Here is a 24,623-nt window from a genome sequence, read left to right on the forward strand (position 1 = left end):
AGGAGTCAAGAAAAATTCTCCTAAAAACGTGAGATTAAGGCAGAGAGCAGGTTTCCTCACAATGTCAGTGTGGAGCATTACTTAACAGACCCAGCCAAGGATCATTTCACTATCTAGGGAAATATACCTTTGTTTCATTCACTGTTTACTGTTAATTAAAGGTCTAGCTGCTGTGAAATCACATGTTAACCCGCAGAGTTTTGTAAGTGATTTCTACGCAACAGAAATAACCCCCAAAGTTATGATTTTATGACCCTGTGGGTCGTTAACCAGCTTTGATTCCCACCTAACTCTCTCATCCCCACATTTTCTCTCCAGTGCCTATTTTCCTAATTCTCCTGATTACCATCCTGCTGGGTCCTCATTAATGAGGTGAATAAATCACGTGCCTTTTAAGATTTGCGAGAGGGTCATTTTTTTTTTTTAACTCTTTGGCAATTATACTTTGATGTCAAGGTTGGGAAAGGACTGTGAAGAAGCCTACTTAGTATCCATAAGGAGGGTCGAGTGAATATTGCATCCATAAAACAAGAACGGGTCCAAGCGGCTCTGAAAAATAAGAAACCCAGGAACAACAAACGATCTTGGGAATTAAAAAGACGCAGAGGAGACGAATGATTCCAGAAGGGGCAGTAATTGGAGGAAAGGACATCATTTGGTGATTCACAAAACAAGTCAAAGAATTCTCTGCTAGTACAGATGAAACGTTTGAGGGAAAAGATGGGAAATGCAGAGAATAGATACAGGAGGGAAATATCCACTTCACGGGACTACCAAAAGGGAGCAGAGAAGAATGGGCAATCACCAAAAAAGCAATAAAAGACTTTTTTTTTTTCTGACTGTAAGGAAAATACCAGTTCTGAAAGGCCCCACAGGGAGCAATCCTATACCTAGATTTGCCCTAGTGAACTGTTTGAATTCTGAAGGTAAGGAGAAAACCCTAGAAGCCTCTGACAGGGAAAAAGCCAAGAAGAGTCATCGGCCCTATCCTGGACTCACCCGTAATTCTAGCTTGTGGATCTGAATGGGACCACATGCAGGGCCCTGAGGAGGGAAATTATGACTCCAGAGCGCTGCAGACAAAAACTGTCCTTCACACAAGGAGATCAAAGGAACACAGGTTTGGACGGGCAAGACTGGAAATGACACTATCCAAACACCTTGTCTCTAAAAAAAAAGAAAAAAGGACTTAAGGATGGCCTCCAGCCAAACCAAAATGAGAAGGAGAATGAAGGGCTTTGACAAAGGGAATGGCACGGTGCATAAGACACCCTACGCACCCAGCATAACTTCCAGCGAGCTCTACATAACAGACAGGGTGGCTGTGAAATTGAACTCTGCTCTTAGGGAAGGGTGCTCAGAGGAAGTGTAACATCTTTTTAAAACACTGGTGGAAATAAATAAATAAAATATTTTTTAAAAAAATAAATAAAATCTTAAAAAAAAAAAAACACTGGTGGACAAATCATTTAATTCTAGAACATCCCTGCGGAGGTCAGTGTATACTTGGTGGTACCGACTCCCCATCTTGGCCATGTGCCTGTCCTCCCTCGTTGCCCCTTCTCGGTGGCATCTTGCACACATGTGTGCATGCTGACACACGCACATACATGACGTCACATCCTGTCACAGACACGTGCACCTGCAGGCCTCCAGCCTTTACCTCTCTCCCTCCATCTCTCCCTGTTGTCAGTTCTGCTCTATTGACCCATTAGCGGGCACACTTAGCACCTGCTTGTCCTTCAGCTCTTGTGTGTGTCACCTCCTCGGGAACATCCTCAAGCCTCCAAGCCACCACCCCGGCTCAGAGATGCTCTCAGAAAACCACAGTGCTTTTCCCAGAGTCCCTGTCTCTGTGTGGGGCACACATTTCACCTCCACAGCTGTTGGATGCCTCTCCCCATGCAGTAGTTGGGAAAGACAAAGCCTGCTCTGTGTTTGCTGTCCTTCGTCCCCCAGACCTAATACACAGCTGACACTTAGTAGGAACCCATTCAACCCCTGGCTGTTAGATGAATGCATGAATAGCCACCAGCCCGGTCTGACCCAGAAAAGCAAGAACAAGGCACCAAGCAGGGCCCCAGATGCTCCAAATGGGCTAAGTTGTAACTTGGCTCTTCTCTGGCCGTAGCTTGTGTTTTGAAAAAAATAACCACAGTTTGGAGTTACAGAGTGCCTGAGTCTGTGCTCTAGCTCTGACTTGCTGAGCAATCTAGGATAATAAAATGATAGCTAACATTGATTGGGTGCTTGTTTTGACAAAGTCATACTTATCCCCATTTTACAGATGAAAAAACTGAGGCTTCGGTTAAGTAGCTTTCTCAAGGTTATACAGTTAGTGTGAAACAGGCCCAGTATCAGCTACAGCACAGAAGGACACATGTCTTACCAGAGAAGGGAGGAAGGAGTATCTGTCTGTCCGGGTCATTTAGCAAAGGGCCATCATTCCTCCCACCCCAGGGGCCCAGGGAGGTCCTACGCAATGCAGCCTCATCATTATCACCCAGAAACCCCACAGATTATTTAAATTACGTCTGGTGTGTACCAGATGTACACTGTCGGGTATACACTACCTACCCTGCCATGACGATGAAGAAATCCAGTCGGTTCCATGTGTCCCCAAGGTAGCACTTCTTGCCAAAAATGCCCAGGGCCACCATCTTGAGCACCATCTCCATGGCAAAGAAGACGAAGATGAAGTCATCAAAGACCTGCAGGGGCAGGAAGAAGGCAAGAAGCAAGGACAGTATGAGGCTCGGGGACAGGACCACTGGGTTGGAGCTGTAGTGTGAGGTAGGGACACAGGTAAGGACACGAATGGCCTGGGAAAGACCTGGAAATGTCTCCTCTTGGGCAGGAAGACAACCTCAGAGATCCTGGTCCATTGAAGTCATTTCACAAATGAGGAGACAGAGGCCCAGAGAGAGAATGAACCTGCCCAAGGTCATACAGCCCATGCTTTTGTTCCCAAAAGTCAGGCGTACTGACAAGGGACCCAGATGGGGGCAGGGCTAAGGGCTCTCACTAATAACAAGTGCCAAGCACTGGGCAAGATATTTGACCGCATTCTCTTTTCTAATTGTCCCCACAATCCCCTGGATAGCCCCATTTTAGGTGAGGAAACAGATTCAGAGAAGTCAAGTGACTTGCCCCAGGTCACACAGAAGGTAAGTGGCAGAACCAGGACTGACATTCAGGTCTATCTGATTCCAAAGCCCACATGGAAGGATCTTTCTCAAAACAGACCTGATACTCCCCCCGCAACCTCACCACACAGGTTTCATCCCTGCCTTCCTCTGTTCAGAAAGGAGGCCCCAAATGTGTCCCTAAGCATGGGCTCAGGCGAGTAGATAGTTTCTGAGGACAGGGCCTGGGTGAATTCCTCTTTCCAGGATCAATGAGGGCTGTAGTCAATTTAGTTCAAGAAACAGACCCACTTCCTGTGTTTGGGGACAGAAGCTGGGTGTCATCAACATAGAAAGGAGTCCTTGATGAACCCACCATCTGGATGGGAAGCCAGCCTGGTACCCACTAAGGCTAACTCCACCCAGGGGCCTGAGGCTGGATGAGGAGCTTTTCACCCTCCTGAACCCAAGACCCACCACCCCGGAGATTCTGATTCTACAGGTTTGAGATGGGCCAGGTTTGGGTCTTTAACAAGTGCCTCAGGGGATTCTGAGACCCTGGGCTGCTCAGGGGCTGCTCAGAACTGCTGAGTCCTGTGGAAACACAGAAGGCAGAAGGCAACTCCTCCCTGGCTTTCCCAGGGAGAGGACATGACATGATGTTTATAGACATCTGTGAAATGGGTATAACCCTAGCAGCCTGCACTACAGGTAGACAAGTGCTGCATGGGGTCATGGCAGGTATCCAAGGTTAGGCCCCCATCTGGACCTCCAAGATGAAAACAGGAGAGATACAGGAGGCCAGCTCCTGATGGGAACTGAGAGTAAGTCAGCAAGCTTGGCCTTTATTCCAGGAGCACCCGGAGCTAAGGGCAGGCTTTGGGCAGATGAGTGTCAGGGTCACTTACACTCTGCTGACATGGGGCAGTATGGTTAGTCTGGGGCTGGGGAGAGCAGAAGGCTTGGGGAGGCACTTGGTGGGGGAAAACCGGGGCCTAGACCAGGACAGAGGCTCCAAAACACAGAGAGGATGGAGGGGGGAGAGGATCAAGAGAGAGAATGGGGGGCAGCCCGGCTGGCTCAGCGGGTTAGCGCTGCCTTCAGCCCAGGGCGTGATCCTGGAGACCCAGGATAGAGTCCGGCATCGGGCTCCCTGCATGGGGCCTCCTTCTCCCTCTGCCTGTGCCTCTGCCTCTCTCTCTCTCTTTCTCTGTGCCTCTCATGAATAAATAAACAAAATCTTAAAAAAAAAAAAAGCGGGGGGCGCGGGGGGGGTGCGGGGAGCGAATGGGGAAGACCAGCTAGGACTGATGAAGAGGACAGCCAGTGGAACCAGGACAGGCCAAGCGGTGGGCATGAGCAGCGAAGGCTGGGCGGGTGGGCGGGGTGTGGAGGGCGGGGCAGGGCGGGCGGCCGGTGCTGGTGGGCGGTGCTAGCGGGCGGGGTGTGGGTGGGCGGTGCTAGGGGGTGTGGCGGGGGGGTGGGCGGTGCTGGTGGGCGGGGGCGGTGCTAGTGGGGTGTGGCGGGGTGGGCGGGGCTGGTGGGCGGGGCGGTGCTAGTGGGCGGGGTGCGGGGGTGGGCGGTGCTAGTGGGCGGGGCGGGTGGGGCTGGTGGGCGGTGCTGGTGGGTGGGGCCGCGTGGGCGGGGCCTATAAGCCAGGCCTGGCAGGCCGCCTCACCTGCAGGATCTTGCAGCGGTCGGAGAGGCAGTCCATGTCGTCGCAGGGCTGGTACATGCCAAGTGTCACGCAGTTCAGCAGGATCACCAGCATGCTGACACATTCAAACCATGTACACACAGAGTCAAGGACAAAACAGTCGGGAAAACTGTAGCCATGGGAGAGCTGAATGCAGCTGGAATAATAATACCCCACCCTCCACAGACACAGGCATACACCCCATTCCCCTCCAGACGCCCCACTGAGTGGGCCAATGCCCAAGTTTTCAAAGACCTTGGAGACCAAAAGCTAGCCTACCCACCTCACAATAGACATGGCTGTGGGTGCCAAACCCACCAGAGAACCCAAACCCTACAAGCCACTGCTTGGGAGGACTCCTCCCCATTTCCTTGCCCGGCCTGAGTGTTTTCTTCAGTGCCAGGAAGGGAGAAGCCCACAGAGGCCCAGCTGGCAGGCCATCTCTGGACCATCCCTGCCTGTCCACCTCGGAGCACCTCCCTCTGACTGTCATTGCCTCGCTTCTCTGACCACCTCTCCCATCCCCTGACCTCTGTCCCCTCCATGTCTGCTCCGGGCCTGGAGCTGGAGCCTGCAGAGGGTCCGTCCGGTGTGGCTGAGGTGCGCTGGACACCCCTGTCCTTCCCTCCTCTCCCATGGCAGGGGTTAGAACTCATCACCAGGTTGCAGACTATCTGAGCCTAGGCCCTCCCAGCCTCTGCAACAAGAGGGATGTGATCCGGCCTCCACAGGCCTGCCCAGGTAGAAAGTCTGCTGCAGCCACCAGCTCTAGGCAAGGAGGGCCTCTGAGGCACTTTCATGTCCTCAAGCCTTGTTGGCATGCTCGTTGCCTTTATCCACAGCTAGAACCTCCTTTCTAAGGGGACAGGGCTTCTGCATTCACACATCTAACAGTGATGGGCATCTCGTAGGAGCTCGGTCTGCTGCAGGAATCAGTAAAGCTCTATGGGCCTGCCCATTCTGACATCCAGTGATGCCTGAGTGTCTCCAATGGTAAACCCTGGCCCCTTGCGCTAAGCTGGGACACAGCCACGCTAGCCAGACCCTACCCAGTGGGGGTGAACACCTCTTCTCGCCAGATGGGAGACGGACCTGGCTTCCCTGGCCATGGCCTCCCTCCCATCCCTGGTCCCCTTGCTCACCTCGGGATGCTGCCTTCCTTCCTCCCTCTCCTTCAGACCCTCCTCGCCCAGCCCTGCTCCTTCCTACCCCTCCTACCCCGCCACCACTCTCCCGCCACAGCCTGTAATTACCTGCAGTCCCTGCCAGGGCCCCCTTCTAGCCTGAGCACTGCTCCAAGCAGCAGCTTCGTCATTAATTAACTTTTTTGAAGTTCAAACGTTCTAATTACCAGTGAACTCCCCCCCCTCGCCTTTCCCCTTGCCTGCCACGTTTCTCTCCTCCCAGCAGCGTCCTCTGCTCCCTCTGCCCTCTCTGCCCACGTGAAATTCAAAGGGCACTCCAGCAGCCATCTTCCAGGAGCCCAGAACCCCCACTTCTTCCTTCCCTGAGTAATGGAGGTCAGCAGGCCCATTGTACAGATGAGGAAAATGAGCCTCAGAGAAACTAGGGGCCTCACCCAGGTTACACAGCTGGGAAGTACCAGAGCTGAGATCCACAGCAGGCCTGCTGGACTCCAAGGCTAGTGCTCTCCTCTGTGATGCATGGCCTGTCTCTGCCTGTGACCTCCTCCCCCTCCCCTGGGGCCTCCGACCATCACTAGTGTCTCTCACCTGGACTCTGCACAGCACCCCCAGGCTCTGGCACTGGTCTCTGCCCCCACAATCACCAGACAAGTGCCGTGTGCCCAGTACTATCCAAGCACTTTGCAAGCATCACCTCAGTTAATTCTCAGAGCCCACTGAGCAATGAGGAGACTGAGACACAAAGAGGAACATGATTTGCCCAAGGTCACCAGCTGGAAAAGGACAGAGCTGAGACACAAACCAGAGCCTGCTCTGCTTGCCCCCCACCTCCAGCCATTTGGCCACCACCAGATTAATCTGCCGGAAGCGCAGCTCAGCTGAGGCTTTTCTCCTGTTCAGAAACCTTCCTTGGCTCCATCACCCTCCTTAGCCTGACACCCAAGGCTGCCTACACTCTCTGAATTCATTGAATTCTTCTGGCCTTATCTCCCACCCATTGGCCTCAACATGCACTGAATTTCTTGCTGGCCCCAAGCATACCCGCTGCATGCACTTCCTTCTGCTGTCTCTACCAGGCAAACTCCAACTCATCCTCCACAGCCCAGTTCATTTGTCCCTTCTTCTTGAAACTTCCCTTGAAGCACCTTTCCCCATTCACAAGGTGGTGGCTCAGCCTCCTCTCTGGAAGGGCTCCCTATCCACTTGGTCTAGCTACCACAGTAATGAACTTGGCAGGAGCCATGACTACTGTGTGCCAAGTCCCTGGGGACACAGCCCTGGCTCTCAACACAGCTCACTGGGGGCAGATGGGGAAACAGGCCTGGAGAGCTGGAGTGACTTCCCCAAGGTCACACAGCCAGTTAAGCAGCCCAAAAGACCTGACTCAGTGGTACCCAGAGCCACTGTGTGGTGGTGCTTCTGATGTCACTGGCTGCATTGAGTCGCTCAAGGAGGCAGATGGAGTGGCTTTCACCTCTAGATCGCTCAGCTTCAGACATTCAGAGGTGGACAGTCTCAGCCCTGCCCTGAGGCACTCGGGGAAATCCCAGATGGCAGAGCCTGGGCCCTTTCCAGGAGCCTGTGAGGCTCAGAAGTCAGGCCAGAGCTGGCATTGCTGCCCACGGCTCCTGACATGCTCCCCACTGGCTCAGGGATCAAAGGCACCAGCCCTCCTTGAAGCTGAACCAGACACGCAACGTGGGGAAGGAGACCGTCAGAGGGAGTCAAGGTCTCCAGGCTGTGCGAGCCCATGCCTGGCCCAAGGCCTAATGCTTCCACCATTAGTCATAAGCAGTGAGGAACTCTGAGAGCACAGTCAGGCGTAACTCCAGGGTTCTGGGACAGTTTGAGGGAGGACGGAGCCCCAAGGGGGTGGTAAGGATTTCTAGGTAATGGGGCAGGCAGAGACTTGAGTGCTGGCTTGACAAAGGCAGAGTCTTCAGCGGTTCCCACTGCCTCTCACAGAAGGTGGCTCAAAGCCACCTGCCTGGCACCTGAGACTGCCGTGGGGACCCTATCATCTTGCCTGCTTCATTGCCCAGACCCTCACTCCTGTCAGGGTGATCTCTGACACAGAGGAATCCCACCGAGGTCCCCCGGAAGCAACTTATCCAATCCCCCACTGCACAGATGGGAAACAGGGACAGAGTCATCCTTGCCACACAGCCAGCCTGGGGCAGAAGGGACCCTCCGACAAGAGACTCCCCACCCACGGGGTCCCTGAGCCATGGCTGGATTTCAGACAAACACCAAAACCCCGTGTTTCGGGCCACCTGGGTGGCTCAGCCGGTTAAGCATCTGCCTTCAGCTCAGGTCATGATCCCAGCCAGCGTCCTGGGATGGAGCCCTGCGTCCAGAGGGGAGGCTGCTTCTCCCTCTCCCCCTGCTCTCTTTCTCTCTCGCTCTCTCTCAAATAATTTAAAATCTTAAAAACAAAAACACTCATTTTCCCCAAAGGTCTAGGCTCTGTATGTGTAGCACCTGATTAGACCCAAGATGGGCAGTCCTGGGTACCTCTGAGGACAGGAATGGGGATAGAGATCAGTGGACCCAACAGAGCCTCCTTGGCAGACAAAACTTTCCCAGACACACACCCAGCTGGGGGAGAAAGAAGAGCCCCCCACCACCACCCCACCACCCCACCCCCGGGCCCGGCGGAGACTCGGCCCCGCCTACAGCCAGCCCCCACCCTGCTTCCCCTGCTCTGCTGGCAGGGCCTCCCGCGGTCCTCAGAACTGGGACCTCACAGCCCAGCAGCAAATTCATGAGCACATACTGAGTGTCTGCTGTGTGCCGGGCCCCGGGTAAGCTGCAGTGACAATGGTAACACTGGCAAATATTTCTCAAGTGCTCCTGGATGTCTGTTTGCCAAGGAGCTTTCCAACCAAACGGCACATACAATCTCATTGAAACCCTCCAGCAAGCACACAGGGCAGGGAGCCCAGAAGCCGCAGAACACAGAGCCTGTGGGGCTGTCGACTCAAGACCAGGGTCCGTCGGGTGGTGTGCAGCAGGGAAAGCCCTCTCTTTGACAGCCTGTCATGTAACTGGGTCCCGGGTCTCCCATTCTTTGACTTTGGGGGGGCAAAAAGCCACCTCACCAGCAGAGGACTGAAGCCCCCTGCTCACTTTACCTGCTGACTACCTAGTATTACCTCGAGTAGAGAAGAAGGGATGCTATCACACAGGCTTTCGGACCCATGTCCGCATCTTCACTAAAAGCCTTTTTACTTAGAAAAAAAATTTTTTTAACATTTTATTTATTTATTCATGAGAGACACACAGAGAGAGGCAGAGATATATATAGAGAAGCAGGCTCCTTGTGGGGAGCCTGATGGGGGACTCGATCTCAGGACCCCAGGATCACGACCTGAGCTGAAGGCAGATGCTCAACCATTGACCCACCCAGGTGCCCTGAAATAGCCTTTGTAAAAATAATCAACCAGTTCAGGCCTGGCAATGTAGGGCTGCCCCAGAACTACAGCAAAGTTCCCTAAAACTGGCAGGTACCGTTGTTCTCGCCATCTTACAGATAAGGACACTGAAGCATGGGGTACTTGGCTGCACGGGCTCCAGCCCCAGCCATCGAGGGTCACACAGCTGTTATATGACAGCAGCAGGATTTGAATCAGCCCCCTGCTGCCTCCCAAGCCCATGTTCCCAGCCACGTGCTCCGCCACCCCCAGGCACAGGGCCTGGAATACCAGAGGCCCTCCGCTGGCATGTGCTCACTGGAATATTTGCTTTTTCCTTCTCACCCACATTGTCTCCTCCCAATTGGACCTGGGTTACAGCCGGCCATGAAGTCAGGAAGGACAACATTCCGACACTGGGCCCTGGGAAGGGAAGGGAAGGGAAGGGAAGCCATCAAGGGGAGGGTGCTGGTTTCAAGGCCCTCAGTCAGTAAGAAGTCAAGCTGAAACAGAGTTGTAACTCCATCCCACGTCCCAGCTGCTGTCTTAAAAACTGGAGGGACAGGGTCACCGGGGAAGCCACCAGGCCGAGGGCCTCCTCAAACCTGCCACTTCCAGAGAGAAGAGTGACCAGGTGGAGGGACAGTGCCTGACGCCCCAGCAGGCCCCTTGGGGCAGCCTCCTCTCCAGGAGCCAGAGGCCAGCATGGTTACCATGGTGACCACCACCCTCCATCCTGTAGGCCCAGATGACAGTCATAGTTTCTGTAATTCGGAGGGCTCTGGGGGGTAGGGGTATGTGTGCAGGAGTGCTGGGTTTGGCTGAGGCAGCCAAATTTGTTTTTATTTTTGTCAAATCTGAAATCTGATCCGTCTCCCAGGGTGCACCTCAGTTGTCTAAATAAATCAAGAGGAGGAAAGGGCTGGCAGCTGTGCCCTCCTGGACCAGAGAGGCAGGGAGGGTGACCCAGCCCCTGTGTGAGGGTCCAACCCCTACTGGTCCTCAGTGAGTCCCAAGATAGAACTGGAGGCTCAGGCCTCCAGTCTCCAAAGGCTGAATGGGGCCTGATGTTCCACATCCCAGTTCTTAGGGCGGCTTCTCCAAGGCCAGGTCCACAGGCATCTATGAAGCACCTGCTGAATACCGGGCCTGTGCATCAGTGCTCTGAGATGAACCAGACTTACTCCTGCCCTGGAGCTACCTAGAGCACGTCCTTGTTCTAGGACCCAGCTGTGATGCGTGGCTACCATTTCAAACATCAACTATGCTCTAGACTCTTGGGCTTCAAAAAGACACCCATCCACTAATTCATCAATGTATTCATTTGACTTCTCTTTATGAGCAAAACGCACTCTGGAAAGCGGCTTGGCATCTATTAAAGTGAAACAGAGACCCCTGTTAGGATCCGGGAGGGACACTCCCGGGTGCACATCCCAGAGAAATTCAGATAGAAGTCCACAAAAGGGCATGTGCCAGAACGTTCAGAGCCGTGTTATTCATAATGGCCCCAACCTGGGAACAACTCAAGTGTGCAGCATCGGGAGAATGGGTCAGGCAGCAGATTTCAACTAGGGATGATTTTGACCTCCAAGGGACATGTGGCCATGTCTAGAGACATTTTTGATTGCCACAATATGGTGAGGCAGGGCACTGGCATCTAATATAGAGACCAGGGATGCTGCTAAACATCCTACAATGCACAAGACGGCCCCACTGTGAAGAATTATCTGGCCCCACATGTCAGCACACATGACATGACATGTCACCCCACATGTCTCAAGGCTGAGAAACCCGGTGGCACATCCATTCGATGGAATACTCCGCAGCAATGAAAAAGAGCAAACTACTGATGCACACAGCAAAAGAGACAGAGCTCACAGGCATAACGCTGGGTAACAGAGGCTGGACACCTAAGAGCAAAAGAGCACATGAATCCAATTTTATAAAGTGAAAAATCAGGCAAAGCTAACCCTACAGTGAAGGAGCTCAGAACAGTAGTGACTGGGTGAGCACCCATTGAGGGTGGGGGATGAGGGAGTTTCTGGGACTCTCTCCATCTTTTGGAGATGTTCTTGTTGGCCTGTGTAAGGTCACTGTTGTATATTTATATGGAAAAATTCCTTGAGCCAGATACAAAGATTTGTGAGCTCTACTCCATGTACCTCTTACCTCAATACAAAGGGGCCCTGGGTGGCTCAGTCAGTTAAGCGCCCAACTCTTGATCTCATCTCAGGTCTTGATCTCAGGGTCCTGAGTTCAAGCCTCACACTGGGCTCCACACTGGAGTGGAGCCTACTTTATAAAAGGGAGGGGCAACAAAAAATGGTAAAGGGAAACTACTATAAAGAAAAATAAAATGCAACAGTTAAACCCACACAAGCAACTGCTGGGATAGCCACTGTCATAGATCCCCACCCCCCCACCCCCTGTCAACCTTCACCACAGCCCTGCAAGGGAGGATGTCACTGATTTGCTGAGGCCACAGCTAGTGAGGGATTTGAACCTCACACCAACCTGTCTCCTGTTTGTTTAAGGAGTCATTCCTCCCGGGGCGCCTGGGGGGGCTCCGGCAGTTAAGCATCCAACTCGATGTCAGCTCAGGTCATGATCTCGGGGCCGTGAGATGGAGCCCCGCATCGGGCTCCACACTGGGCATGGAGCTTGCTTAAGATTCTCTCTCTCCCTTTGCCCCTCCCCTCACCTCTCTTTCCCCATCTCTAAAAAAAAAAAAGGATCCGTTCCTCCCATGCCCACAGCAGCCTCGGGAGATAGACACAGCAGATGTTATTACACCCACTTTTCAGATACAAAAATGAAGGTCCAGATACTTACCCAAGATCACACGGTGGTTGAGCTGGGATAGAAAGCGGCTCCCTAAAGTGGTCAGAGCTGCTGGGCAGATGGTTCTAGACCTCTCTGCTTACATGCCTCCAGCAGTGGGGAGCTCCCTACATGACACACAGCCCTGCCGGAGCTGGACTGATTCTCCTTATATGCTACAGAGTCTTGGGGGGCTGAGAACCCTTACAAGGATGAGATGAGGGAGTGAGCGCCCCCTTCTTTCCTTGTCCCTGCCCCCAGTGTCACCTCTTAGTTGCCCCATAATTTGAGAACTCATTGAATTTGGCCAAAGTCTCTGATTCCCAGATGCCCAGCAGGCCTTGGTGCCCAGTACAGACAGCCGGAGTGGGGGAGGTGAGGGAACAGGGGCTGCCAGCTTGGAAGAAAACCCAGGGCGGATGGTCCATGGGATAGGAACACCAGCCAAGGAGGCTTCAGCCCCTGCCGAGGAAAAGGGGAGGGCAGGGCTGCTGGGGACCAGGGTCCTACTGTCTCTGGGATGACCAGCCTCCAGAACCCATCCACTATGAAGGTGTACCTGCGGGGAAGCCTCCTGGACTCCTGGGCAGGGGGTACAGATGCCTCCCCCAAGCCCTCACAATATCTTAATGTCCCCCCGCTTATATCAGCTGTCTAACTGAACGTGGTCTGTCCTGGCTTCTCACCACCAACCAGGGTATCCATCCCTCTCTGTGCCCAGAGCCCCACGTAGAGCATCTGCTCAGAGGCACGGCAGCCTCAGAAAAGAACAAGGTCCCCATCACCTGGAGGCATCAAACAGCCTAAGAAGGGATTTCTGTGCTGGAGGGATATGCAGCCTCTCTTCCCACCCTGAACCCTCTTATTCAGCACCCTTCTGCTGAGACCCCCTCTGTCTGGCCCACGGTGGCTCTGGGAACCCTGCATGAAGAGGCTGAAGCCTCTGCCCTCCAGAACTCACAAGCAGACACTTGGTGGAGACACGGACAGAGGGTGATGACATTGTCCCTAGGCCTCCTGGAGGCCTGTCCTCCACCACAAACCTGCAGACACGCCCATGTCTGCACTCCCACGGAGCTCCACAGCCCTTCAGGCTCCTGCACCCCCTAACATGCATGCACACCCTCCTCCTCGCCCATCTGGCCAGCAGCCCTGGGTACGGCCAGGCACTCTCCTACAAAAGCAGTTTCTGAGGCATCTCTGGACCCCCTGGGGAAGCTCATAAGCCCCTTCTCAGAATAATGTTTTTAATGCATACATTTTTTTAATGCTTAGAATTAGAAAGGAAAGAAGCCAGTTAGATTAAAATAGTTGCCAAAACATTTTTTAAAAAAACATACTTGGGGTAGAGAACCACACGAGATTCATTATCAACATGATGAAGAGCCAGAGCCAGTAGCAGGTCTGATACTGTGCAACTGGAAAGCAGTGATGAGGTCCACAACCACCACGGTGTGACAGGTGATTGCTACTAGTCACAGGCACTGCCAATAATCACACCGTGGTTTGTTCCCTCCGTTCACAATAGAGAGAAATGCTCAATTTCACTCAAACATTAGTGAAAATAAATGTGCAACTTGTCCCCATCCAAGTTCAAGAAACCCAGATGAAGATCGTTATTCTAGAAACTCTTTCCCCCAGGGCCCCAGGGACACCACAGGCCCTGGCTGGTCCTCCTCCTCCTCCTTCTTGGGCTCTGTCCCTCAAATGTTGGCCTTTCTCAGGCTCGCAACCCTCTGGTCTCCCCTCTCTTCTCCTTGACCCTATACCCACTCCCACGGCCCCAGTTCTGCCAAGCTGAACAGGTCCAGAATCCATCCCAGCCCCAGGCCTACTCACTGCCAAGCAACACAGACACTCCCTAGGATGTCTCTGGGAATCTCAAATTCATCATAATGGGGTAGGTCATATTCTCCCCAGATCACCAAGTTCTCTGTATTTCCCATCCCCAGTGAATGATGTCCCCCATCCACCACCAATGCTGGAAGTTGTCCAGATGAGAACCCTCCAGAGGTTCCCTCCCCCTTCATCCCCCTGTCCCTCGCAGAGACCTATCCTTTTCACAACCTCAATCTCTCCCCTCCATCAACAAATCTGCACCTCCACTGCCCCAGGCAGCCTGCACTCCCTCACTCCTGACTCTGAACAGCCTCCTCCTCCAGCCTTGCTTCCTCTGATAAATTCTCCACACACAGCCAGAGGGTTCCTCCAGAACCAAAAGTCTTCCGTGGCCCCTCACTGCCTTCCAGAGAGTTTCCAAACTCCTCAGCTTGACATTGAAGGTCCTTTGTGTAAGCGCTCTTGGTCAGCCTCATCTCTGTTCACACAACCTCCACTTCCGACCTTGCTTGCTAGGATGCATGTCATTGAAAGTTTTGCTGCACACCTACTATGTGCGGGGCTGATGGCCAAGGCCTGAAGAAGAGACAGTCATTAATGGAACATGGAGCCTGTCCTCAAGGATCTCACAGTCTAGGTGAGGAGAATAAGTAAAGTACAAAAAGCCCTGTAGATAGTACAAGAAGAGGGCTTGACTGGGCATTGAACATGCAGCAGGGTGGATGAGAGATTGGGGCAGGTATGTTGACCAACAAGTATCTGCCAAACAAGCAAAAGGATGGATGAGCGGATCGGTTGATAGATGGATACATAGGAGCATGGGGTGGGGCCTTGGGTCTATGGATGATTGAATGGGTGGATGGTCAAGAAGCAGGGGAATGAATGCTTGAATGCAACAGTCAGGTAGATGGGTCAATGAGCAGATGAATGGATGAAGAGATGGAAAGGGGCAGCCCGGGAGGCTCAGCGGTTTAGTGCTGCCTTCGGCCCAGGGTGTGACCCTGGAGACCCAGGATAGAGTCCCACGTCGGGCTCCCTGCAGGGAGCCTGCTACTTCCTCTGCTTGTGTCTCTGCCTCTCTTTCTCTCTGTGTCTCTCATGAATAAACAAATTAAAATCTTTAAAAAGAGAGAGAGAGAGATGGAAAGATGGAGAGATGGAGAGATGGAAAGAGGGATGGATGCATGGATGGATTAGGGAGATGGACAGGTGAGGGGATGGACGGGTGGGTGTACGGGAAGGCGGTTGGAAATGTGACACTCTAGTAAATGGCAGCTCTAGGATCCAAACCCAGGTTTATACGATCACAGGAAACTTTCAGGTTGGGACTCCGCACTGTCCTCTCTTCCTCCTTCAGAGATTCCCCATCTCAGTTTCCACCCTCCTCACCCAAAGCCCCAGGCTCCATACTGTGCCCATACCTTCAGAGCTTCAGGAGATCCCAGGGTTTCCTGGCCTTGGCACCATTGACATTTAGGACCTGATAATTCTTTGCCATGAGAAGCTGTCCTGTGCCTTGTAGAATATTTGGTCTTTATCCGCTAGAAACCAACAGCACAACCTCCCCAAGTTGTGACAACCAAGAATGCCTCCACACATTACCAGATGTCCCCTGGGGGCAAAATGATCCCCGACTGAACATCACTGATGTAGCCTCACCTCCCCACACCACAATTTTATGGATGAAGAAACTGACAGAGGGGAGAAGTGACCTGCCTGAGGTCACGGAGCTTGCAATTGGTGGAGCCCAGACTAGACCTTGGGGGACAGTCGATCCCCAAGCATCTCCTCACTCGATGTGGAGGTGCAGCTGAGAGCCGCCCCCACCACTGTCTAGGGGAAGCCAGGTGCAGACCTTGGGCACCCTGTTCCCCCCCCCCCCACCCTGGCCCTTTCCCCGCCAGCACCCACAGCACCTCGCGGTCAGCCAAGCCGCCTCCTCCTGCTTTCTCAGATAGAAACTGTCACCCAGAGAGGTCGAGCTGTCTGCACAGTATCACACAGCAGGAAGCGCCAGCATCGGGATTTGAACTTGGGGAGACAAGAGGGAGACCAGAGCACAGTTCCACAGGGCAGACGGGGCCAGAAATGCCAGAAATGCGGAAGGCAGCCCCACAGGAGAGCTGGGGCGAGATTAGCAGGGAGACATTCCAGCTGATTAAAAAGACGGATCGATTTCTCTGGTAGAGAAATCAATGGGGCCGTTTGTCTCCCAACAGGATGGCGAGGCGGTCCGAGGGAGGTGACAGGTCAAAGCTGGCTTCTGACACAGACTCCGAAGCCCAGGCAGGATGGACTAATGAAAATCCAATCATGTTTTAAATGCCCCAGGAGGGGGCTGACACTTCATTAGCCAGCCAGGCCTCTTTGTAATTCTCCTGCTCACTATCAATTACAACTAGCCTTGCGGTCAGGTCTCTGGGGTGGCACACGCCCTGGGCTCCTGCCCCGGCGCCCCCCACGGGCCACCTCGGCCCTGGACAAGACTCTCTGGGCCCCTCGAGAGCCACCTGAGCTGCTGAGATGAGACGCTTCCCCCATGCAGGTGGGCCTCCTGGTGCAACCTCCCCGTTTGTCCCCCAAATCTGGACCCCAAATGTCCTTCCCTGCTCAGCATCCACCCCATTCCTCTCCCAGCCCACACACCAGATGTTACCAGCATCCTGGGTGACCCCAGAGTGACCCCAGAGTGAAAATGGGTGACCCCATTTTCCTCAGTGGGCATGCCATCCCCACCTCCCTCCACCTCTCCCGGATCAGAGACTCTCCTGCTCTGGCTTTGAGGCCTCCTTCTTCATCAGAAGGTTCCAGAAGCATCCCCAGTCAGGAAAGATGGACCACTCCATCCTCCTGGTGGTCACAGCCACCCTGCAGGTCCCTCTGCCCAGCCTTCACCGCACTTGGCTTCACAGGAGTATGATGTGGGGCTGGCTCTGCCTCGCCCATCAGGCTAGGGACTCCTCAGGGTCACCACAGAGGATCCCAGCCTGGAATTCCGAGGCTCCACCCAACATGGCTAAACAGCCCGAGGGCACCTCCACTCAAGTGTAGAAGAGGGGCCAACACAGAGCTGGGCTTCAGGAAACGCTTGCTCAATCAATCAACCATCAATCAATATTTGTTTCAGGAGTCTACGGTTTGGTCTCCAGGTCTCTCTTTCCCTCAAGCATCCTCCATTCTGCTCCAGGAGTGACCATTCTACCAAACAAATTTAACCATATCCCATCCCTGCTGGACACCCATTAATGGTTTCCCAGTGTCCCCCAAGATCAAGAACAAACTCTAGACTGGCACGTGACACCTGCTACCCAGCACACGCCTCACCCTGTGCCAGCCGCACTACACTCCTCACTGCTCTCCCTACTAGTCTCTCTGCCTGGAACCCTGTCCTTCAACTGTGCTTTTGGAAAACTCCTCCTCATGCGGCAAGACCCAGGCCAAATGCCCCCCTCCCGGCAGGCCTCACCAATGCCCTCAGGTTGGGTCATGGGCAGCCTCTCCACCTATAGCTCTCTTTGCACAGAAATCTCCAAGCGATGGTGCCAGAGGTTGCCTGGGGATCAGGCTCCCACTGGCCCAGCCAGAGTCCTGGCTGTCCAACCCACCCTGCTGACCAACGGACACTGCGACATCCACTCCAGCCACCAGAAGCATCCGGAGGGCACAGCTCGATGCTGACCTTACTTCTGAGAAAAACAAACCTTCTCTACACCAGATGGAGGGAAGCGGACAATTTCCAAGACATGTGTTGTTTCTTCCAGCAACACTGGCCACCCATCTGGGCATTCTCATTAGCCCAGGGCTGAGGAGGGGGGCACCCTCCCCTAAAGAACCCTTTCCCCAGGGGGCCCTGGGTGGCTCAGTGGTTGAGTGTCTGCCTTCGGCTCAGGTGATCCCGGGGTCCTGGGATGGAGTCCCGCATCGGGCTCCCTGCATGGCGCCTGCTTCTCCCTCTGCCTGTGTCTCTGCCTCTCTCAGTGTGTCTTATGAATAAATAAATAAGATCTTTAGGGAAAAAAAAAAGAACAGAGAGCATGAAGAGAAAGAACGGGACGGTGGCTGGAGGACAGCCGGGCAGACCGTGGAAGGACCCACAACCAGGCTAAGTGAGACTATTCTGGGGACCACAGGGAGCCAGAAGGTTTCTGAATGAGGAAAGAATGAGTAAACAAATGAAAGGAGGCAGGGAGGGAGACAACAGCCTCTCCTGGGCACGAGGCACTCTGTGGGTGGCGGACCCCTTCCACACAGGGAGCCCCAGGAGCCCCTGAGGAGGAAGGCCAGGTGGGGAGGAGAGACTGGGTCCAGGGCACAGGTGACTGCCCATGTCGCACAACTCCGGGCTCCCGGCTGGTGCTCTCTTCACGAGGGGAGGGAGGGCATGCCACCTTGTCAGTGGGCATTTGGGGTGCAATCCCAGGAGCCGTCTGTTTAGATAGAAGGAGACAGAAAAACTCACACATTCCCAACAGCCCAGCCACAGGGAAAGGGCTCAGGGCAGGAGGATGGAGGTTAGATTAAAGCAGGACTTTCTGATAGTTAAAAACCCACAGAAGGGTCCTAGAGGCCTTTATCTGGGGGGCCAGAGGCCCCGTCTGGTGCCACAAGACTGAGAGGGAGCATGCCCAGAGACGGGAGGGTGGCCCAGATGATTGGATTGGGCGTAGCAGGGTGATGGGAGGGGGGTCTTCCTGCAGGTGACACCCCCTTCTCTCCTTCACATTTGGGGCTTCCCAGGTTTTCTCCTCCTCCCACTGCCCATCCTTCCTGCCCTCCCCCTCCCAGAAGCCAGCCCTCACCAGCCACCGACAGCCTCTCTGCCTGGCAGCCAGGCCCACAGGCTTCTCAGACCATCATCAAAGACTTGGGGCCCAGGTGCCGCCACCTTCAGGACCCTTGTCCTGAGCCACCCCAGGAAGGTCCCCACAGCTCCCCCACTGGCCCCAGTGTGCCCACAGCTGCTGCTCCTAACCACCATAGGAGACCAGCCAGCACTTGCCCTGGAATTGTCACTTGACTCCCTGACATTCCCAACCCGGAGTTGCTGTGGTCCCACCTCACAGATGAGCAAACAGAAGCCTGGCAAAGGCAAAGGCCTCTTGGCCAAGAAGCCAGGAGCAGGTCTTCATCCACACTCACACAAGCCACAGTCCCTGGGGTCATCTGAGCCCTCTCCCAACACCAACCCCAAGGCAGAGACACTGGCACCTGGACCCCCCCTCTTCAAGCTCCGCCAGCACCCTGGGTCACCATCATTCCTCATCACCACCCCACAGGTGCCTTCTCTGGATGGGCTTCCGACTGACGCCTGTCCCAGGGAGCCAGAGTCACCTTCCCTTACACAAAATGGTCACAGCTGTCCTCTGTGCATGGCTGGTGCGTGGCACCCTCTCAGTAGAGGCTTGTCGAGTGATCTCATGAAGGGGTTCCTCCAACAAACATGCTGAACCCCCAGAATGCACAGCACAAGGCCTGAGCTATGATGAGACTACGGGCCCTGCCCTCCTCTCGCCCAGTGACAGGCAAGGGCGAGGGTCTGCACAGCGAGGGTCTCTGCCAGGTGGACTTAGCAAGAGCAAGCAGAGGGCGGGAGCCAGGCAGGGGACCAGAAGCAGACAGAAGGGGGCCCCGGGGGACAGGTGAGAGCCAGGACCACGGCCACAAGCACAGAGGGAGGGAGCCCACCCACAAGGAACACAGCGCCCAGGGGCTCCCTGCAGACACTGAAATGCTTCCCGAGGAGGCGGGTTCCCCACCAGCCCCTTCCCAGCCTCACTGTCCAGCTCTCTCATCCTGCAGACAGGGAGACTGAGGGTCCGGGCAGGGCGGGGGCGGTGACACATCCAAGGTCACGGGCGGCCCCTCCTCCTGCCCAGGCCCGCCGCCCAGCACAGGCGCCTCCACAGCCCACTGGCTTCCCACCACGCACGGCTGCTCTGCGCAGCACAGGCGCTGGCTCAGCGCTGGCAGGTGCGGGGGAGGCAGCCCTGGGGGTGGGGGGGGCTGCACACCCCTCAGGGGACGGCCCCAGGGCACCACAGAGGCGGCTGCCCAAACTCGGGGAGACCCTCCCCGCTGCCACCTGCAACTGCGATAGCAAATCTCCCCGCCCTGGGCCCTGGGTGGAGCGTGGAGAGCCGGGCGCTCCTCCAGACTCGGCAGGTGGCCGCGGTGTCCTGGATAAAAGCTGAGGCTGGGGATTCAGAGAAATCGAGGTTTTCCTCCCAGCTCTACTACCTCCTGGCTGTGCGACACGCAATAAGTTTCTCGACCTCTCTGAGCCTCGCCTTCCCCATGTGCAAAATGAGGCCGTGACGGCACGTCTGGGGGGGGGCCACAGGTGTCAATGCAGCAAAGCGAATGCAGTCGAGCACCGGGAGCGCCAGTCCTTACCCTCACCCCGAGCACCTCCTCTGTGCTGGGCACAGTGCTGGGTGCTTCAAAGGCGTCTTCTCAAAAAAAAAAGGCTTCTCGAATCATCTGTAACCATCCATGATAGGGCTGGGAACCCAGAGCTGGGAGGGCAAACTAGAGCAGGACACCCACCACTGGCCCTCCTCCCACATGCAGCCGGGCAGCCTCCTAAATAGGGAGGTGTCCAGCTGGCGGGTCACGCCACCAGGGGTGCCGGGCTGCAGTCCGCGTGGCCCACCGGTGACCGGTGCCTGCACGGATGGGGCCGGGAGTACTAGCGGCGGAACCGGCACAGATTTCCCAAAGTAACACAGCTCGAGTCTGATTTTCCCTGAAAACAATATCCTCTGAAGGCGTGACGTTCTATCTAAAGGCTTGATGCCTGACGTCTCACTGGCTCTATCCCGAGCGAAGGCTTTGCTCCCTTCTACGTGAGGGCCCCGGTCACCTTTGAGCACAGTTAACAGGAGTGATGACCACATGCGCGGCAGTGTTCTTAGTCTCCGGAACTCTATTTTCTTTTTCTTTTTTTTTTTCTAAGATTTTATTTATTTATTCATGAGAGACACACACCCAGAAGCAGAGGCAGAGGTGGAGGGAGAAGCAGGCTCCCTGTGTTGGGAGCCTGATGCAGGACTCGATCCCAGGACCCTGGGATCATGCCCTGAGCTGAAGGCAGATGCTCAACCTCTGAGCCACCCAGGAGTCCCCAGAACTCCATTTTCACATACGCCTTGTGGACTCCTTTGGTCTTCAGCACACTTCTAGGAAGGAGGTGCAACCACCCCCATTTGACAGCAGGGAAAATGGAGCTTAGAAAGGTTTAAAAAACTGGCCCATGGGGGCGCCCGGGTATTTGCCTTCAGCTCAGGCCATGATCCCGGAGTCCTGGGATCAAGCATGAGCCCTGTGTCACGCTCAACGGGGAGTCTGCTTCCCCCTCTCCCTCTCCCTCTGCCCTTTGGCCCTGCTTGTGCTCGCCAGCTCTCTCTCACTCTCTCAAATAAACAGACAAATAAAATCTTAAAAAAAAAAAAAAAAAAAAGCTGGCCCATCTTCACAGAGCAAATAAAAGGCAGAATGAGCCCCTGGGTCTGTCTGACTCAGGTCCCCAGCAGTTTCCACACGCCACATGCCACCTACCCATGAGTCGAACAGCACAGCCAACCCCTCGACATTTCAGATGCGGAGACTTCCCAGCTGAAACCCTGGCCTACGATGCATGCTCAAGGCCCAGCCTGGCAGGGAGCGGTGCTGACATGTGGGTGAGCGCCCCTTCCCGCCGGGCTCAGACCCAGTGGCCTCTTCTGGCTCTCCAGTGAGTCAGGAGGCGATTCAGGGTCGGGCTCTGGGCTGGGTGAGGAGCTGAGTCAGGGAACACCAGGTTTCAAAGGACCGCTGGCTCTGAGCCAGCGCCCCTCAAGCACCAGGAACACTAGTGCTCGGGACAGTCTTTCTGAGCAGACCCTGCCACCCTGCCCTGCCCCAGTCCCAGGCCTGCCTGCTGGTCCTGATAGCTGTTCCTGCTAGCCTGACCCTGACGCCTACATGTCCATCATTCCTTTGGGAAGCAGAATGGTGCAGAGTCTGGAGATGTGAAAGGTCATTTGTGGTTGTCACAATGATTAGGGGCCACTACCTACTAATATTTAGGGGCCAAGAACACCAAATACCCTATAATATGCAAGACAGTCTGGATCACAAAATACTGTCACAGCCAATATGCCAACAGTGCCCCCCACCAAGGAGCACCTGGTTAAGCACGGCCCCTTCCCAGAGCTCCTCCCCAAGAAAGAGGGGAGGAAGGGAGGATTCCAGCCAGGAGCGAGTCCTGGAGCCCTCAGTGCCTGATCAAAGACACCCCCAGGGGCACCTGGGTGTCTTAGCAGTTGAGCATATGCTTTTGGCTGAGGCCATGATCCTGAAGTCCTGGGATCGAGTCCCCATCAGGCTCCTTGCAGGGAACCTGCTTCTCCCTCTGCCTGTGTCTCCATCTGTGTGTGTGTGTGTGTGTGTGTGTGTGTGTGTGTCATGAATAAATAAATAAAATCTTAAAAAAATAAAAAAAGACACCTTCTGCAACACACACACCAAGACCCTAAAGCCCACCCTGAATGTACCCACGGTCAAGTCTGTGCTCTAGGGCCCCTCCCTGCTGATGCCAAGGTCTCCTGGGCCTGCATTTGCAGAAACCTGCCTTGGCCTCTCTCCCATCAGCCGACTCAGCTGAACAATCCTATTCACAAAGCCTAGAATCTCAGGGCCTTGGACTTCCAAACACATACCACCACGGCCACCAAATCTTAGACTCACGCCCTCTTTAAAACACAGAACTAAAAAATAAAAAATAAAAAAGACACAGAACTTTACAAGCTTTGAATCACAGAGGCTTGGAATTTCATTGTCAATGAGCCTTCAATCTCACTCCAAACCCTTCGACTCAATCACAGAAGCTTCAAGTCTGAGGCTCCCAGAAGTTGACACTTCTGAAGCTGCTCCACTCTGGAGTCATCAGAGCTTTGGTCCAGGAGGCAGAGACCTGAACCACCTGTGTCCTTCACCCCAGCCTCGGCAGCCTCTGTCACAGGGCCTGGGGAGCCCAATAATGCTCTGAGCGGCTCCCAGTGTTGGGGAGTCCCTCCTGAAGGAGGCAGCACTCCTCCCTCAGGCGGCTCCCACACACTTGGACCCAGGGCCCTCCCCGAGACACAGGACCAAGTCCAGCTCTGCCCAGGAGCAGGACTCCTCCCCTCCCCTCCTGGGGCCAGCCTCACTGCGGCTCCCAAGCCCAGGTCCCCCACCTGCGCTGAGGGTGGAGCCCAGAGGGATGGTGAGGACACAGATGCCAGAGGGCCCCGGGACTCTGTTTACTCAACACGCCAGAAATGTGGCAACCTGGAGGGGTCTCCGTGGGCTGCTCGGTGCCCAGGGCCCAGAGTGCCTGAGGTCACGGGTGAGGGCAAGTGTGGCTGGCACCCCAGGCTCCCAAGGTTAGAAGAGGCCATCTCACCCACACCCTTCTTTTTCAGTAGAGACACGGAGGCTCAGAGAGAAAGAACTGCCCAAAGTCACACACCTAGTTTATGGCAGACAGGACTCAGATGTGTTTTCCATCCAGGGGCTTCTAAGATATTTGGGCCAGCTTTGTGCTGCTTTGGCCCAGCCAGATGTGCCAGATGTGTCAGACAGTGAGATGGGTCACACTCCTGGATCAAGGTCATCTGAGCCATGCCTCTACCTCCAGCCCAGTCCCGGTCTTGACTGTCTAAATCCATATGCGGCTCAGAGAGGTAAAGTAACTTTCCCAAAGTCACACAGCACCCAAATGGCAGAGCCAGAATCAGCCCTTGTCCCACCCAGGCAAGGTGTCTGTGACATGGTCCCATCATCTCCCTGGTCCTCCAGTAAGCCTTTCTCTCCCTCAGAGGCCCAAAGCTCCTGTGGTCTCTCTTTTCCTGGCCTGACCACCCCCCAGCCCCCATGCTACAGGCCTCTAAGGGTTCCCCAACATACTGTACTAAAACTGTCCCCATGGATGGTGCCTGCATCCCCCACTCCTGGGAGCTCCCCAGGGGAGACCAGCTAGCTGTCAGCTCCATGATCCCAGGGCTGACGTCAGTGAGCACTGGGGGAGCAGAGTTATTGAGCAGACCCTCTAACATACCTGAAACCTCCTGAGCCGTCCTACAGAAGGAACATCTGGCTTGTGGCCCTCCACCCACCTAGGGGCACCGGGACCCACACTCCACCTGCTCCAGCAGAGACCCTCCGGTTTCCAAGGTCATCACCCAGCCCCCTCCACAGCAGGGAGGTCAGCAGCCTTCCTTGGGGGGCCACCTCCCTACCCCGGCCTGCATCCCAGGTGGCCCGGGTGTCCAGAGTTGGGCTCAGACGCCACCCTGCGTGGCCTCGAGCACCAGTAGAGCCTCTGTTCTGCTTGGGGAGAGCCCAAAACCCAGAGGCCACCATGTCCGGGTCCCAGAACCTCCTCCTCCCCGCCCCCAGCCCCCAGCTCACCCCTCAATCTATTTCTACACTGCACGGAGACAGTCCTTCTACAACACTGATGGCTCCACACACAACTGTGCTGTGACCTTCGCCTGCTCCCGCTGCCCGGAGAACGCAGGCCAGCTCCTCACTCAGCCCTGCAAGCGCCCCTTTCCCCTCGCCC

The 24,623-nt window shown here is 55.0% G+C and overlaps 1 protein-coding gene across 1 annotated transcript in view; it reads right to left on the bottom strand.

Annotated features, from left to right (window-relative positions):
- CACNA1I (calcium voltage-gated channel subunit alpha1 I) overlaps positions 1 to 24,623 on the bottom strand; it is a 117,804-nt gene that overhangs the window by 81,015 nt on the left and 12,166 nt on the right. The window contains exons 3-4 of the mRNA XM_038551567.1: positions 4,804 to 4,915; positions 2,578 to 2,711 (exon numbers count right to left, since the gene is read on the bottom strand). Of these exons, the coding sequence (XP_038407495.1) occupies positions 2,578 to 2,711; positions 4,804 to 4,915 (246 nt within the window). The remainder of the gene's footprint in view (positions 1 to 2,577; positions 2,712 to 4,803; positions 4,916 to 24,623) is intronic.

Source organism: Canis lupus, chromosome 10, assembly GCF_011100685.1.
Source record: "Canis lupus familiaris isolate Mischka breed German Shepherd chromosome 10, alternate assembly UU_Cfam_GSD_1.0, whole genome shotgun sequence".
NCBI lineage: Eukaryota > Metazoa > Chordata > Mammalia > Carnivora > Canidae > Canis > Canis lupus.